Source organism: Lactuca virosa, chromosome 9, assembly GCF_052849685.1.
Source record: "Lactuca virosa cultivar CGN04683 chromosome 9, Lactuca_virosa_CGN04683_v6, whole genome shotgun sequence".
NCBI classification, from domain to species: Eukaryota; Viridiplantae; Streptophyta; class Magnoliopsida; order Asterales; family Asteraceae; genus Lactuca; species Lactuca virosa.
The window spans coordinates 43,854,102-43,866,998 of NC_136434.1; the positions used below are offsets into that span (position 1 = coordinate 43,854,102).

Below are 12,897 nucleotides of genomic sequence, written 5' to 3' on the forward strand. Positions count from 1 at the left end.
AAAAAAAAAAAAACAATTATACATATCTAAATGAACCAAGTCTTGTATCCACTAAACCAATTAAGTCAAAAAGAAATATGCATTTTCTCTATTAAGTTGTTATTTCTACATTTATGTCAAAAAGAACACTCATGTACATGCATGTAACAGCCCAAAAACCAGGAGAATATTTTTCATTTTTAATTAAGGTATACAATCATAATTTTTATTCCAAAATCCATTAAATAATCATCATATCAAATCATCAGAGTATCAATATTAATAAATGCGGAAAATGGTGGGGAGTGAATGTTGCGCCATCAAGCCGGGCCCTTCCCCTTAGTACTGAAAGTACCTTAAACCACAATACAAACCGTAAGCAAAAGCTTAGTGAGTTTTCCCAAATTACCACATAACGGACATAAAATTGGGCCAAGCCTTGGGGTATATTCCAACCCAATAAGCCGATAGTGGGCCCCACTCTGGGGTATATTTCAACCCGAACATACCATAATGGGCCCTGCCCTGGGTATATTTCAACCCGATCGTACAATAGTGGGCCCCGCCCTGGGGTATATTTCAACCAGAACATACCATAATGGGCTCCGCCTTGGGGTATATTTCAACCCGACATGCCATATTGGGCCCCTCCCTGGGGTATATTTCAACCCGATCATGCAAACAAAATATATATCATACAACAACTAGCATACCACATAACCAAATAATGGGCCGACCTTGGTGCCTTTGACCCATGGATACAGGGAGGAGACTCACCTCGGTATGCTGGTAAATACTAACTGCTCGACTATTAATCTGGGAAATCCCACACTAAACATACACGAATTACCCTAATTAGGAATGGGTTAACAATCATGACTATGGGCCTAAATTCCAATCCAACTCCTAAGGTCAAGGCCCCCTTCACCTTACCCTTAATGGACTTAATCATCTCTCGCCCAAAACACAATAATGGGCCCTAAGGCCCAAAGGACCAACTCATAACACTTAAGGCCTACAACAAAAATCTAAGGCCCACCTACCCTAAACGGGCCAAAGCCCAAATACTAGCTAAGGCCCAAAAGCCACAAAGTCTAATAATTATCTGCGACCCACTAGGGCGTACGCGCGACGTAATACCAGTACGCTTGGCGTACTAGATTCCAAAGCATTACGCACAACGTACATCTTAGTACACCCAACGTACTAAGTTGTTAATCACTTTCAGTCATTAAGTGCTTAATCCATGCAGTCTCTTACACCAACTTCCAGATCTCGATCATTTAAGATGTCCTAGGGCATAAAGTTGGCAACTTTATGCCTTTGCATGTCTTATTGGAGCCCAACATCCAATTGTGTCCATCAAGACTCACTTTAAGCGCCTATATTCATGCATGGTGTCATAACAACCATCAAGATAGCTGTTTTATACCTCTAACACACCAAAGGGACTAAGATCTAGCATTACAAGCTTCTGGAGTTGCCCAAACTCACAAAAGAGAATCCATGGACCCAAAAGAACTCATAAGCAAACCCTAACTCTAACTATCAAAAGAAAAAACAAGGTATGAGATTTATGCCTCCAAAAGCTTCTTAAGATGATGTAGATTCAGGATCTTGAAGCTCAACCACGTCCAATGCTTGCACACCAAGTTCGTCTTCTTGCAAACACACCAAAAAGGTCACATTTAGGGACGATATTAAGCAATGGAGGCTGATAAGGGTGAGGGTCCAAGAGTCATAGGTGAGCTTAAATAGGTCTCATGCCCAAAAATTAGGGTTTTAGCATTGGCCACGTACGCCCCGCGTACGTGGCTCAGGATCCCACTTCCACATACCCATGTACGCTAAGCGTACACAAACGTACGCCCAACGTACGTGCAGACTCCTTCCGAAAATAATTTTTGTTTCAAGGGTTAAAAAGGGAAAATACTTGGGTCCAAGCGTTACAATGCAAATGTGCCTAATAATGGGCACAACAACAAAATGGTCATTTACTCAGATTATTCAGTCCAAAAAAGAAAGTCTTTATGCAATCTTTGCCCCTATTATGTCCATTAAATAAAAAAAAAACACCACCTTACTTTACCACAAGAAAAATATGTAAAGGACATAAGAAAACTACGTTACTTATTAGGACAATCAACTTTGAATACCAACATCAAAAATAACTGTCTCAAAACCAAATACACAGACAAGACAGTTAAATCTAAACACACACACACACACATATAAAAAAAAATGGTTCATGTGATATACAAGCAATTTCTCAATCCTAGCCTGTTAAATTTCTGAACCTAGGCGTTGTTTTATAATTGGATCAACCTAAATAGATGCAGAGACCATTTTATATTTTCACCTAAACATTGTTCAGACAAACTTCGGATGCATGCATAAATTTAAAATGAGTCAAACTTAAATAAACAAATGAATGAAAAAAAGATGGAAAATTCATAGTGATACTTTGATTGCAATGAAGACACGAGAATAGAATTCGATAAAGAACAGTAACTTACAATGTTAAGCCGCAAATATAGTTTACATACATGAAAGTAACATGCTAATTTTTTCACAAAAATGATATCAGCATGCTATTTTTATCTTAAAAAAAGTAGCATGCTTTTTTTTACGACAATGAAAGTAGCAAAATGGTGAATTAATAAATTTTAAGAAAAAAACTTATAAAAGTGGTCAATGATTGGAAATTTATATTTTTGGACAAACTTACCCTTGATGATCGATAACATTATATAAGTATAGTGGCCATAAGTGCTTTACTCAATACTACAGGGACTCAATATATGTTTTTCCAGAAAAAAAAATCATGGGTTTACAGTAACAAAAGTCATAGTTTCTTCACCTTTCATCAATAGTTATTCTAAAAAAGAAAGCATGAATAGAGCCTGATGAGCTTGTAACTACAAGAATATCAAGAAGACCAATATATGGATTGTGATTGTTTTGTTTCCTGTTCCCAACTTTCACTCCCTGCCATGGGAGACTAACAAAAATTTAAGGCCAAATTCCAATAAATGGCAACATAGTTTGTGCATCACTACATATGATGTCATACGATAAGATTTGTGTCTTCCATTTTTTTCAATTTGGGATGCTTTCTCAGTTGCAATCGCGAACATGAATTATTTACAGGGTTAAATGTGAAAAATTGCAAGTCATTTGTTTAATGTAAGATTCTACTTTCATTTCTTCTTATTACTAACATTTTACTTTAAATTTTTTATCCAATTATAAGAGTGTCATCTAAGAAAAAAATAAAAGTGTAGTGTATAATTAGGCAGATTTTAAAAGCATATTGTCTTTGTATCAGAAAAATTGGAGATGCGTTTCTACAATTATATGGATTTTTCAAAGTACAATGCTTTAATAATCACAAAAATTGATAGTTCAACTTTGTAATAGAAATAAATGAAATTAAGGATGCTATAGTACACAAATAAATGAAAATATGTTATTATTAAAGGCTGCTATTTAGATGTAAATAATGGAAATATATTAAAATAGCATTGTACATGAGTTTATATCTCTGACTCTGAATTCATCTTCAAAGTTTTCCTGAAGTAACATGAGAGTTGTGATTCTTTACAATAAACTAACGATATTGACAGAAAACAACTTGTTCAAATCTGCAAACATATATATATATATATATATATATATATATATATATATATATATATATATATATATATATATATTAAGTTTATCTTGAATAATATTTTCATTGGAAAAATTAATTAACTTACGCATATTTTCTTTCTCTTCCTATCTATTTCAGATTGTAACAACTTGTTTTAAATATTTATTAATTTAATTAAATTGACAATTGTCGTAATCTTAAATAAGTAAAAAGATAAATAAAAAAAATTCTATTCTCATAAAATTAATATATTTATTTGACACTTTTAAACTTATTTATACATTATGTTTTTAAAAGTATTTAAAATGAGTTATGTACATCGACACCTTTTGAAAAAGTAAAATTGGACACTTGCCTGCGATTAGATACTCTTCAGAAATAAAATAATTTTTAATTATTCATTTCATTATTTCTCATTTATTACCACTAAATACCCAATCATGCTTACGTGGAAGACCCACCAACGGCTATTTTCTTTTAATAATCCGACCGTTTATTTTCAAAGCCACAAAGTCCACCCTTTTCAATCTTAACGGCAACCTGGCTCCACCGTTTGTCGCCATAAGTCCAAATTAATACATCACAACCGTTCGATTTGATAAGTTAACGGCCGAGATTACTTGCCCGTTAATAATTTAAAAGAAAGCCCTTTCTCGTTCTCTACAAAAGTAACTCTGAGCAGGGGATTTCAAAATGTAAAGCCTTTCGGTTTCCTTAAATCTTTAAATCTTCTCTGATGAAATCTTGCAAGTTTGTTTTCATTGTCCGATAAATTTTAAATAAACTTTTGTGATTCAATCCCCTTTGAGTGAGAAATGGTGGTTACAGATCATAATTCTCCGTCGTCGTCTCCGGTGAGGATTACAGTTTCTTCCTCCGGCGCGTTTCGTAATGTGGGCTTGACAAGTCCGGTGAGAAGAGCTTCTATTTCGAATTCTCCACTTAGCGGTGGAGAAATCAAGCGGTTGAGTGGTGGGAGACGAGGTTCTGGGAATGGCGTCGGTGGTGGAGGGAGGTATCTTTCTATGTCCAAGGAGGAGGGTGATGAATACGTTGCTTACACTGTTCAAATCCCTCCAACGCCGGAGCACCATTTCATGTCAAATTCCCTTACGAGTCCTGAATATGGGAAAATTCATGGAAATCCAAATGAGAATCGGATCAAAGACACCGTGTTCACCGGAGGATTCAATTCGGAGACAAGAGCACATGCCAGGAGGATGAAATCGGTTGAAGAAATGGTGGCGAGTAAGTCGAAATTGCTCTGTCAGGTGGACGGATGTGACGAGAAGCTACTGGATAAATCTTCGAAATCTCAGTGCGAATGTGGATTTAGAATATGTAACGAGTGTTACCTGGATTACTGTTCCAGTAGAGCTGGTGTTTGTCCTGGGTGTAAAGAACCATTTCGAGAAGCCGGCGAAGAAGAAGATGAAGATGACTATCAGCCGATTATGTCGGAGGAGAAAGACACGGTGAACCCGCTGAGGAAGAACCGTGGTGGTATCAAACTGGAGAACAACTTTTCACTGGTGCGATCTTTTAAGGCACCAAATCAAGAATTTGATCACACACGGTGGCTCTTCGAAACAAACGGAACTTATGGATTCGGAAATGCGGTGTGGCCAAGAGAGGGATGTCACCGTGGTGGTGCTGACAACTACGAAAGTCAGCCGATGTTCAATGATCGGAGGAACAGACCGTTGACAAGAAAAGTTGGGATTTCTGCTGCCATAATCAGCCCTTACAGGTTAGCATTGCTCGTTGCTGTAAAACTGTTGATTATTTATTTTATAAAAATTGTTCGTCTTAATTTAGATATTTTCGGCGAAATTGAATTGCAGGTTGCTTATAGTTTTCCGGCTGGTGGCTCTGACTCTGTTTCTAACATGGCGAATCTTGCATCCCAACCAAGAAGCAGTCTGGTTATGGCTGATGTCGGTAATCTGCGAAGTTTGGTTCGCGTTTTCATGGCTTCTCGACCAACTTCCCAAGCTCTGCCCAGTCACCCGATCCACAGATCTCTCTGTGCTCAAAGAAAGATTCGAACCCACCACGAACAATCCTAAAGGACTCTCCGATCTTCCTGGTATTGATATCTTCGTTTCAACAGCAGATGCCGAGAAAGAACCACCTCTCGTCACTGCAAACACCATCCTTTCAATTTTAGCAGTCGATTATCCGGTTGATAAAGTTGCCTGTTACCTATCCGACGATGGTGGATCACTGGTGACATTTGAAGCTCTGGCTGAAGCTGCTAGCTTCGCTAGCACATGGGTACCTTTCTGCAGAAAACATGAAATCGAGCCCAGAAACCCAGAGGCGTATTTTTCACAGAAAGGTGATCCGTTGAAGAACAAACGACGGGTTGATTTCGTTAGGGAAAGAAGACGGGTTAAACGAGAATACGACGAGTTTAAAGTCAGGATCAACGCATTGCCGGAGACCATCCGGCGAAGATCCGATGCCTGTAATGCAAGAGAAGAGCTTATAGCGAAAAAGAAACAAATGGAGTTTGGTGGTAGCTCGTCGGAATCAGTGAAAGTCCCTAAAGCTACATGGATGTCCGACGGAAACACGTGGCATGGAACCTGGTTTTCTGGCGAAGAAGATCACTCAAGAGGTAACCATGCCGGAATTATCCAGCTTATGTTGGTTCCACCAGGTCCTGAATGTACCTACAAAACAGAAAACGATCCAGAGGATTTGATCGACTCACGAAACGTTGATACGAGACTACCGATGCTCGTTTATGTGTCTCGAGAAAAGCGTCCTGAATTTGATCACAACAAGAAAGCAGGAGCCATGAATGCTCTGGTTCGAGCAAGTGCGATCATGTCAAACGGATCGTTTATCCTTAACCTTGATTGTGATCATTACATATATAACTCATTGGCTTTAAAAGAAGGAATGTGTTTCATGCTTGATCGAGGTGGTGACAAGATCTGTTACGTTCAATTCCCCCAGAGGTTCGAAGGTATCGACCCCAGTGATCGTTACGCAAATCATAACACGGTGTTCTTTGATGTTAGCATGAGAGCTCTCGACGGGTTGCAAGGTCCGATGTACGTCGGCACCGGTTGTATTTTCCGGCGAATTGCGCTTTACGGTTTTAGCCCACCTCGAGCCACTGAACACCATGGATGGTTTGGTGGGAAGAAGATCAAGTTTTCATTGAGAAGAATGAAGAAGAACAAATCGGATGACGATGCTGAGATGATCTTGCCGATTGTAGATGATCGGAACAACAGCGAAGAAGATGATGAACTCAAACAGGCCTTGATTCCAGAACGCTTCGGAGATTCCACCTATTTGATCGACTCGATTGCTGTTGCTGAATTTGGAGGACGATTGATTCATGAGTTACGTGGAAAAGGCAGCCATGGAAGACCTTCTGGGTCTCTTGCAGTTCAACGCGAACCAATCGATCGAGCAGCCATTGAAGAAGCAATTAAGGTCGTGACCTGTTTCTATGAAGATAAAACCGAATGGGGTAAACGGGTCGGGTGGATATACGGGTCAATAACAGAAGATGTTGTGACAGGTTATCGGATGCATAATCGAGGGTGGAGATCGGTGTACTGTGTCACCAAAAGGGATGCTTTCCGTGGAACAGCTCCGATCAACTTAACAGACAGGTTGATTCAAGTTCTCCGGTGGGCTACAGGGTCAGTTGAAATCTTTTTCTCAAGGAACAACGCTCTGTTTGCTAGCCGGAGAATGAAGTTTTTACAGAGGATTGCGTATTTCAACGTCGGAATGTACCCATTCACCTCAATTTTCCTCTTGGCATACTGCGTCCTCCCGGCGCTCTCCCTCTTCTCCGGCAAATTCATCGTTCAATCTCTAAACGTAACTTTTCTAGTTCTACTTCTAGCCATCACCGTTACCCTAAGCATGCTCGCCCTCCTCGAGGTCAAATGGTCAAAGATCACCCTCCATGACTGGTGGAGAAACGAGCAGTTTTGGTTGATCGGCGGCACCAGTGCGCATCCAGTTGCAGTGGTTCAAGGTCTGTTAAAGGTGATTGCCGGAATCGACATCTCATTCACGTTGACATCAAAACCAGCAGCAGCGGATGACGGTGAAGATGAGTTTGCAGAGCTGTACGAGTTCCGGTTCACGATGCTAATGATTCCTCCGGTGACGATAATCTTGATGAACGTGGCGGCGATAGCGGTGGGGGTGTTTAGGACAATGTACAGTCCGTTTCCGGAGTGGAGCAAGCTTCTTGGAGGGGTGTTCTTTAGCTTCTGGGTTTTATCGCATTTGTATCCATTTGCTAAAGGGCTGATGGGGAGGAAGGGGAAGATATCGACGATTGTGTATCTGTGGTCGATGTTGATATGCATTGTGGTGTCGCTGATTTTCCTGTATATCCACCCGCCGGACGGCAGCCGGAGGCAGAATTTCAAATTCCCTTGATATGATATATGATGTGGTTGTGTTATAATTAATGTTCATGTTTTGTAGCCAAGTGACGTTTTGGCTCGTGGTTGATTCTTTTGTTTGTAATCCTTGATGATTTTTGTAGTATTACATCTTGTAAGAAATTTCTGCAATGAATATAACCGGTGCTATTATTATTATTATTATTATTATTATTATATTAAAGTTGTGGAGGAAAGGAACAGTAAAATTGGTATAGTTTGTCCACGTTTGTTCTCTTGAATTACATATCCGGTCCCTGTACTTCTTTACTAAAATTGGCAATAGCTCATTTTACAGTTTGGGTTCGAGCCCCGTCGGTGCCGGACAATAAACATGAAATAAACATGAAATAAAGAGGGGAAACCCCTTCGGAATTAAATTATGATCTCTGTCCTTCTTTCATTTCACATAAAATGGAGAGGTGAATTGATGTACTTATTGGATCCGTCGGGACTGACGGGGCTCGAACCCGCAACGTCCGCCTTGACAGGCGGGTGCTCTTGCCTATTGAACTACAATCCCAGGGAAATAAGAAGAGATCTAACAGAAAATTTGGCTTCTTTTTTATTCTCTATCAAGTATTTCTTAAGAACAAGAGGGTTCTACCATTTGATAGTATATTGGCGAATTTTTGGGCCGAGCTGGATTTGAACCAGCGTAGACATATTTGTCAACGAATTTACAGTCCGTCCCCATTAACCACTTGGGCATCGACCCAACGCCTAATTAGACGTTCCATAATCAACTTCTTTTCGTCTACCAGGCGGACTTGACAAATACATTTCACTTTTGATAAAATCCTACTCCTATGGTCTTGGTATACCTCTAGTGGTTAATTAGGCGTTGGGTCGATGCCCGAGTGGTTAATGGGGACGGACTGTAAATTCGTTGACAATATGTCTACGCTGGTTCAAATCCAGCTCGGCCCAAAAATTCGCCAATATACTATTAAATTGTAGAACCCTCTTGTTCTTAAGAAATACCTGATAAGAGAGAATAAAAAAGAAGCCAAATTTTCTGTTAGATCTCTTCTTATTTCCCTGGGATTGTAGTTCAATAGGCAAGAGCACCGCCCTGTCAAGGCGGACGTTGCGGGTTCGAGCCCCGTCAGTCCCGACGGATCCAATAAGTACATCAATTCACCTCTCCATTTTATGTGAAATGAAAGAAGGAACAGAGATCATAATTTAATTCCGAAGGGGTTTCCCCTCTTTTTTTCAGGATTCTGTCGAAGAAAGAACAAACACTAAACTAAAATAAAATGAAAATAACTAAAATAGTGAAGTTGATAGAATATTCCATCTTTTCTCCGGCGACTCCTCTTTCTCATACTTCTTTGTCTTCCAAATAAAATTGGATCATTCAAATTTACAACCTAATTCCTCTCTTTTTCCACTTTCGCTTGTATTTTTTGTTGGCGTTTTGTAGTTAATGGAAATGGAAACGGACGAGGATACTTCATTTGTAGTTAACCGTTTTACTTCCTGATCCTTCCATCCCCTAATCGATGCCTCCACCGCTTCCTTCCTCTTCCACCTTCTCTCTCCAATCGCTGTGAATGTCGGCAACCACCAGATGAATGTCACCTTCCCCTTCCAAATACGCCGATGTTCGCTGGCCGGTGGTGCCCAACAAAAACCCTAATTGTTCATCGGCTTGATGTTCGGATTTGAACCAATAGGAAACCCTAAATTTACTGCTAGCTGATATGGCTAAAGGAATCACTATCTTTTTTCTCCGGGGACTCGAATACGAAACTGGCAAAAGGTCCATGGCAACGATGCTGTCATTGGTTGATTTTTATGCGACCTGATCGGTTCTTTCCTTTTAAACAAAGAAAACTCCATGTTTCTTGCTATTTTGTTCAATCGCAGCTTACACTACCTCTTCCTGTATCTTTCTCTCTTTACTTTTGTATATCTGCCTTCATCTATTCATCTGTGTTTATGTATGTTTGAATAAATGTTTGGTAAATCAGTTGATTATATTTCACAGATTGAATCAAGTTTCATAAATTCGTGAAGCCAGCTATTCTTCGGTTTCAATATTTGAATCTACTTGGAGTACCACGCCCTAATTGACCAACACAAGGGATATCGACAGATGATGTCGGTATCTTCGAGTACCAATCTTGCTCAGCTTCTAGATATGATGCCCATCTGGGTTTTGATCAGGTAACATTTTCTTATTTTGTAGGGACGTTGGTGCTACAGAAAAAAGACAAGAAGTTTTTATAATTTGGAAGCCAAAGATGGTTTATAGGGCTTTCTGAGGTAAAGTAATTTTTTTCTTCAAATTTATATGATTCTTGGTCATCACTCTTAACATAGGTCTAGCTAATATTACCATCTGAACAGATAAATGCTCCATTTGGTATTTTCTTGACTCAGATAATCTTCCCGTTTTCAGGTCTTGGTGCTACTCTTAACGTTGCAAAACCTAAAAAAGGCTCATTTGTTGCCATTTTTGGATTTGGAGCTGTGGGGCTTGCTGTCACTTTTCTGGAACTTGTAACTTTCTCAAAAAAGACTCATTCATGGCCAAAAAAAGCTAATATTTTGTTTGTGATCAGGCTGCTGAAGGTGCTAGAATTGAAGGTGCTTCAAGGATGGTTGGTGTTGATCTCAATGCCTACAGATTTAAGCTTGGTAAGATTTTGCTGCCTAAAAATATGAATAAAGACAGTTAGATAAATGGTGATCTCATATATTAGTGTGATTTCAACAGCAAAGAAATTTGAGGATACAGAGTTTGTGACAGGAGTTGACAGGAGTGTAGAATGCAAGTCATGGAAAACTTGTCATAGTTATTTCGTTTTCTATTTTTTATAAAATCTGCAACATTACATTGGAGTGTTGTTTGAGGAGCTATACAAGTTACAGAGCTTTTGGTTGAAGAAGGTGGTCAGATTAATGTTGTTGATATGTATGGATATCAGGTTTGTATCATCTTATCACATTATTCAAAAACAAAATTCAATTCAAAAAATAAATTTTGCACCTAATCATTTACTAAAATTTGGGTTTTTTCTTACAGACAACTCATGTTGCTCCAAGTTTGTTCATAAACAAGAGTTGTTATTTTTTGGATTATCCTGTGATTAATAAATTGTATGATGCTATTAGAGTCTTCTATGAGGATTGATGCCATAGTGCACAATTTCATCCAAAAAAAATGTCAATACGATAATAATAGAAAATATGTTTTCTTTTCTTCAGGTGGCTTTATTCAAGTTATGAAGAATGGGATTTCGACTCGAAATGTTTTTAATATCAGGCAAAAGCGTTAAATGCAAAAAATAACAACGTACACTAATTTATTTGTTTACTTTCATTTCTTACGTTAGGACATTATACGCTATTCAATCTATCCAGTTGCTTAGTATTTGAATGACATTATAGCATCCTACTTTTGTGACCTGCCAAACATCAACAAAAAAACCGACCCGTGCAACGCACGGGCCTCATTTCTAGTTATTATTATTTTGTTTTGTCTGAAGGTTAGAGGAACAGGACAGTAGTGGTGAAATTTTGGTACATCAACCAATTTGAACATATTTTTGACAACTAAAAATATAGCCTTGTAAAAAATACAAAAAATAAATATAATATATGTGCAGTTTATTTCAAAATTGAAACGTTACTCCATCTATCTGTAACATTTTTTTCTTGAATTTTCACCTCAGGTTCTATTTCAAGCTTTTGCTCATTCAAAAATCATGGGTGTTCGTTCTCAAATATGGTTTGGAAGGTCGTACATGGATGGGCTTGTGGATCACTTTGATTTTGTGGACATGGATGTGTTTTCAGTCCACGAGTTAGATGATATATATGATGGCAGTTTTAGGGTACAATGATGAGGTATAATGTTTTACCATTTCATGATCCTAGAGACAGACTTAGATAGTGGATTACCCTTGGAAGGTATGTTTCCCATCATAGGGCTTTCTCTCTATAGAAACCAAGGAGCGAATTCGTTCAGAAGTCAGTTGACTGCTTCTATAGATAAGGCGGAGCGTCCTTGGCTCAGCATTATAGCCCTTCTTAGTAAGGCTTCGGCCCTACTACAGCGCTTCGCTAACTCGAAGCGCCTCACTATGAGAATCTAGCTTCGCTAACGTTCGGCTAAGTCTTGAACCTTCGCGCTGACCGTTCGCTTTCTCAGTAGCAAAAACGCTTCTCTTTGCCCCTTAAGTAGAAGGACAAGAAAGATATTCTTGGTTTTCTTGCTCCCGCTTCCTCATCTGCGCTCATCAAGACAACTTTGCTCTTTGGGAGGTGAAAGAGCGGTTGAAGCGGACAGACCGCATCGAAGATATAGTTAGATATATACACGGTTACAGTTATCTCGGACTGCGTTCCGGAAAAAGTAGCCTACTTGAGAAAGAAGGGGGCGGACACTCTTGTCTTTCAACCCCACTATACTATTCATAGTTGTGGGGCACTGTGTACTTACAGCCTCTACGATAAGCAAGTGAATGGGGCCGGTGCGTGGCGAACGGAACGGTTCATAAAGCCATTTTTAGCCTTCACTCCCTAAATAGGAATAGAGCTACTTTACAAATAGGGCTAATTACTTCGCACCTGACTGTGATAACCCTCTCGATACCTTATTGGAGCTTTGTAACTAGTGGCCGGTTTCCCGTCGCTGGAGCCTTTTCCCAGTGCACGGAGCCCCAACGAGGAAGGCGTTAGTTGTTTATGGTCCATAATGCTAATCCCTCTTTTTATGCTACTCCTACTCATAGGGCGGGAAGAAGATAAGAAAAGGCCAAGCGTTCTCTTGGTTTCCCAACCTGTTGCTTCTAAAGACTGCCCTCTCTCGGTTGG

General features: G+C 39.3%; 1 protein-coding gene, 1 long non-coding RNA gene and 1 other non-coding gene across 6 annotated transcripts; all 3 read left to right on the forward strand.

Annotated features, from left to right (window-relative positions):
- The first annotated feature begins 4,345 nt into the window (after positions 1–4,345).
- Positions 4,346–8,226, forward strand: CSLD5 (cellulose synthase-like D5). Its single transcript, XM_079070915.1, has 2 exons — positions 4,346–5,387; positions 5,482–8,226. The coding sequence occupies exons 1-2, from the start codon at positions 4,453–4,455 to the stop codon at positions 8,060–8,062; spliced, it is 3,516 nt and encodes a 1,171-aa protein (XP_078927041.1). The 5' UTR covers positions 4,346–4,452; the 3' UTR covers positions 8,063–8,226.
- Positions 8,227–8,913: 687 nt separating this feature from the next.
- On the forward strand, positions 8,914–8,997 carry TRNAY-GUA (transfer RNA tyrosine (anticodon GUA)). Its single transcript has one exon. It is a non-coding gene; the product is annotated as a tRNA-Tyr (tRNA).
- Positions 8,998–9,263: 266 nt separating this feature from the next.
- On the forward strand, positions 9,264–11,550 carry LOC145136796 (uncharacterized). 4 transcript variants are annotated; one of them, XR_013720713.1, is made up of 6 exons: positions 9,266–9,960; positions 10,064–10,176; positions 10,265–10,341; positions 10,478–10,716; positions 10,796–11,006; positions 11,287–11,550. It is a non-coding gene; the product is annotated as an uncharacterized LOC145136796 (long non-coding RNA). The 4 variants fall into 4 exon arrangements; XR_013720715.1 differs by having other exon boundaries at positions 9,264–10,180; XR_013720714.1 differs by lacking the exon at positions 11,287–11,550 and adding an exon at positions 11,105–11,280 and having other exon boundaries at positions 9,264–10,176.
- Positions 11,551–12,897: the final 1,347 nt, after the last annotated feature.